Source organism: Babylonia areolata, chromosome 22 (genome assembly GCF_041734735.1).
Source record: "Babylonia areolata isolate BAREFJ2019XMU chromosome 22, ASM4173473v1, whole genome shotgun sequence".
NCBI lineage: Eukaryota > Metazoa > Mollusca > Gastropoda > Neogastropoda > Buccinidae > Babylonia > Babylonia areolata.
The window spans coordinates 26,817,175-26,822,174 of NC_134897.1; the positions used below are offsets into that span (position 1 = coordinate 26,817,175).

Sequence of the window (5,000 nt, forward strand, 5' to 3'; positions counted from 1 at the left end):
ACAATGTTTATAGGTATTTTCACATCTTTTATAGAGTCAAAATCTCAAAATTGGCATTAAACTGTGCAGAAAATGTTCTGGCTGCAGAATCATGAAATGAATATAACTGAAACAATGAAATTATAAGCACTGTATTATTTGTTTGAGACACACCCACCGACGCCACGCACGCGCACATCTACAATACTTTATGCAATCACAGGCAAAAACAGAAATAAATGTTTTCTTTTAGCTCATGTTGCTTTCAAAAGCAGCAAGAATGCTTTAAATCAAAATAATTTCCAGTTTTCTAGCTTGATTTGGTCAAGAAATCACAATAGACCCATGCCTAACCCACTTTACCACCCTCCCCACCCCCCATCACCCAACCCCCAGTTTTTGTGGCTGGAGACACAAAACTGAATGAACAACAAGCAAGCCAGCATGCCCAAGTGTCAAAATAACAAAGCCGTTTTCACCAGAATCCCTGTCAGCGAATGAATCATCACTAGTGACAAGGTCACTCATTTCCTGAGCTTTGTCAACTTCAGTGTCACTCATTGTTTACAAAAAATACGAAGATCTGGACTTATAAACTCAGTCAAAGTTTGTGCAAACACAAGCAGGGAGGCAGTAACACCAGAACGAGGCAGTTTTACGAAGGCTGCCGAGCATAGCCGTACGATGTCGGACCTTATGTAAACAGAGCCACGATCGTGGCCCATCGCACTTTACCGGGAAAGCCACGATCGTGCTCTCCGGGTTAATATTTGCTTTTTTTCCCCTCATTATTTCCGAACCATTTGAATTTCCATAATGGATCAATAAAAAGTAATGTGTTGTGGTGTTGTGCTGCATTGTAGTCTTCCTGAGTTCAATCCCTGTAATACCTGTGGGTTAAAGGTCTGCCACCATGCATGTGTGTGTGTGTGTGTGTGTGTGTGTGTGCGTGCCTGAAACCAAAACGAATGACACAGGAAATGAATGACAAGCACCCAATGGCAGCAATCAGTCGGCTCTACCCAGGTAGTAGGCAGCCTGTTGTGCAAATGACTCCGTGTTTGTAAAGCACTTAGAGCTTGGTCTCTGACCGAGGTAAGCGCTATGTAAGTATCCAGATCATCATCTTCATCATCATATTGTACTGCACTAAATTGTATTGCACTATACAGCACTGCACCACAAGCCAGACTGATCCACATCAATGAATGATATTGATACTTATATAGCACCTATCCTGGTCTGCACATATGTTGACCTGGGAGATCGGAAAAAATCTCCACCCTTTACCCACCAGGTGCTGTTACCGGAGATTCGAAGCCTGGACCCTCAGACTGAAAGTTCAATGCTTTAACCACTTGGCTATTGCGCCAGTCTCAAGACTCACTTGGCGGCGATGTCCTTGAAGCTCTCCTGTTCAGCCAGGTCCACACAGACCGTCCATGCAGGCCCGTAACTGGCGGTGACTAGCTGCTGGCAGCACTGGTGGGCAAAGGTTGTGTCCCCTGCTGACAACGCTGCCTGGGTGAGCAGCAGCAGCACCTTGCCGTCACGCTCCGCTGAGTCCTTCCCCTCCACCCGCAACAGGTGCGCCAGTCGCAGCATCTGTGTCAAGGACAGGTTTGGAACGTGTGTACAAAAACAAGTCGCAGCATCTGTGTCAAGGACAGGTTTGGAACGTGTGTACAAAAACAAGTTGTCAAGGACAGGTTTGGAACGTGTGTACAAAAACAAGTCGCAGCATCTGTGTCAAGGACAGGTTTGGAACGTGTGTACAAAAACAAGTTGTAGAATCTGTGTCAAGGACAGGTTTGGAACGTGTGTAAAAAAACAAGTCACAGCATCTGTGTCAAGGACAGGTTTGGAACGTGTATACAAAAACAAGTCATAAAATCTGTGTCAAGGACAAGTTTGGAACATGTGTACAAAAACAAGTCGTAGCATCTGCATCAAGGGCAGGTTTGGAACACCTGTACAAAAACAAATCGTAGCATCTGTGTCAAGGGCAGGTTTGGAACACATGTGTACAATGACAAAGTCGTCATAGGTTCTGTGTGAAGATGAATGTGATGGGTTGTGAAAAAGACTCAGTCTTTCTTTCTGTATCCATGCATTCCAACTCCTGTCTTCACTCATAACTGTAAGTGGGCTTTTATGCCTCTGACCATTTTTACACTGCAATATAGGCAGCCATACTGTTTTGGGGGGTGTGCATGTTGGTGCATGTTTGCATTTCCATAAACCATCAAACACCAACTTGGAATAAGGAATATTTGATCATTTGCGTGTAGGTATACACACAATGGGGATCAAGGTACATGGGTTACAGGAACTTTAACATGTATATTCTATCTTTTGCATTTGTAAACATACCAAGAGGATTGGGACACTAGAAGACACTAGCAGGTGTGCACATGCTGACCTGGGAGAATGGACAAACCTCCACCCTTAAGTACCGTAAAGTTTGGTCAGTAAGCCATGACTTTTTACTCCAGCTTCAACCTCTGCGGCTTATACAATGATGCGGCTTATTTCAGGATTTTAACGATCCCGGGAGTGTCACGTTCTCGTCTATTCTTAGCTGCCCTTCAACTCACCAAAATCATGATTTCTGTCCATGAATTTTTGAATGAGCTTCAGGATAGTGTGCTAACTGTTCACATTTTATAAATCAAATCCGCACATACTGAAGCCTGCCACACCAACGATGGTGACATTACCACTACACCAACCATGGTGACATTACCGCCACACCAACGATGGTGACATTACCGCTACACCAACGATGGTGACATTACTGCCACACCAACGATGGTGACATTACCGCTACACCAACGATGGTGACATTACCGCTACACCAACGATGGTGACATTACCGCTACACCAACGATGGTGACATTACCGCTACACTAACGATGGTGACATTACTGCCACACCAACGATGGTGACATTACCGCTACACCAATGATGGTGACATTACCACTACACCAACAATGGTGACATTACCGCTACACCAACGATGAAATGAACCAGGGACAAAGAGGTTAGACCCACCTTCTGTGACTGCTTGTAGTTGTGGGGTTTGCTGACCACTGCCTGTCGCACCAGATCCAGTCGATCCTTACACAGGCGCACTGTAACATGGCAAGTGTAACTGTCAACAGCCGCGCTGTAACATGGCAAGTGTAACTGTCAACAGCCGCGCTGTAACATGGCAAGTGTAACTGTCAACAGCCGTGCTGTAGCATGGCAATTAAATTGTATAGAGGCATGATGGAGACAATCACACACCATTAACTCATGCAACACAACACACTACACACATCATCAACACACACAGCACAACACTATACACATCATCAACACACAAAACACACATCACAACACAACACACACAACACAGCCAGTACCTTGCAGGGACAGGATGGACACACAATCATCACACACCATCAACACACACAACACTACACACTACACATCATCAACACACAAAACACAAAACACGCATCACAACACAACACACACAACACAGCCAGTACCTTGCAGGGACAGGATGGACACACAATCATCACACACCATCAACACACACAACACTACACACTACACATCATCAACACACACAACAGTGCACACTACACATCATCAACACAAACAACATAGCCAGTACTTTGCAGGGGCAGACAATGAACATCACACACCATCAACACACACAACACACTACACAGCCAGAACCTTGCAGGGGCATGATGCACACACAGAACTCGTCCAGCACACAGATAATGAACAACATCACACAACACACTACACAACACAACACAACACACACAACACATCACCAACACACACTACAAACAATACACAACACACACGCAACACAGCCATCACCCTGCAGTGGCAGCACAGACACACAGAAGTCGTCCAGCACACAGACAGTGAACAACACAACACACACATCATCAACACACAACACATCCATCACCCTGCGGGGGCAGCACCAATACACAGAAGTCATCCAGCACGCAGAAAATGAACAACATCATACATCACCAACACACACAACATGACACGGTCACACACAACACATGATCACCTTGCAGGGGCAGCACCGACACACATAAGTCGTCCAGCACACAGAAAATGAACAACATCATACATCACCAACACACACAACACGACACGGTCACACACAACTCATCATCAACTTGCAGGGGCAGCACAGACACATAGAAGTTGTCCAGCACACAGACAGTGAACAACATCATACATCACCAACACACACAATACGACACGGTCACACACTACACATCATCACCTTGCAGGGGCAGCACAGACACACAGAAGTCGTCCAGCACACACACAACACACTACACACAACACATACACAACACACTACACAACGCACTACACATCATCACCTTGTGGGCGCAGCACAGACACACAGAAGTCGTCCTGCACACACACACAACACACTACACAACACACTACACACAATACAACACACTACACATCATCACCTTGCAGGGGCAGCACAGACGCACAGAAGTCGTCCAGCACACACACAATACAACACACTACACACAATACAACACATAACACACTACACATCATCACCTTGCAGGGGCAGCACCGACACACAGAAGTCGTCCAGCACACCCAGGGAGGAGATGAGGTCCAACTCCTCCTGCACCGAGGGGGGCGTGTCCAGAATCAGGTTCAAGCACAACCTGCACAACAGTCACATTCCATTCACCCTTCACCCCTTCTGGGGGCATGGGGCATTTCCGGAAACAACGTGATCAAGAACAAACAAAACTAGGTTCATCACAATGCTCGCATCAATTAAGGTGAAAATAATGGTCAATGTTCCTCCATCTGTTGGAAATGTTCCATGAACATTGCAAGTTTAAATGAATTAAACAACAGAACTTTTTTTGCTTGCAATAAAAAAAACTTGGAATAAAATCTTAAAAAATGCAGACTTTGGACAAAAATATGATCAGATAAAAATCTTTTAGGGTTAT

At 45.3% G+C, this 5,000-nt stretch overlaps 1 protein-coding gene across 2 annotated transcripts in view; it reads right to left on the reverse strand.

The window, feature by feature from the left end:
* The window catches only part of LOC143297455 (NBAS subunit of NRZ tethering complex-like), a 78,886-nt gene that overhangs the window by 29,097 nt on the left and 44,789 nt on the right, over positions 1-5,000 (reverse strand). For both annotated transcript variants that reach the window (XM_076609844.1, XM_076609845.1), the window contains exons 36-38: positions 4,591-4,703; positions 3,034-3,113; positions 1,367-1,584 (exon numbers count right to left, since the gene is read on the reverse strand). In XM_076609844.1, the coding sequence (XP_076465959.1) occupies positions 1,367-1,584; positions 3,034-3,113; positions 4,591-4,703 (411 nt within the window). The remainder of the gene's footprint in view (positions 1-1,366; positions 1,585-3,033; positions 3,114-4,590; positions 4,704-5,000) is intronic.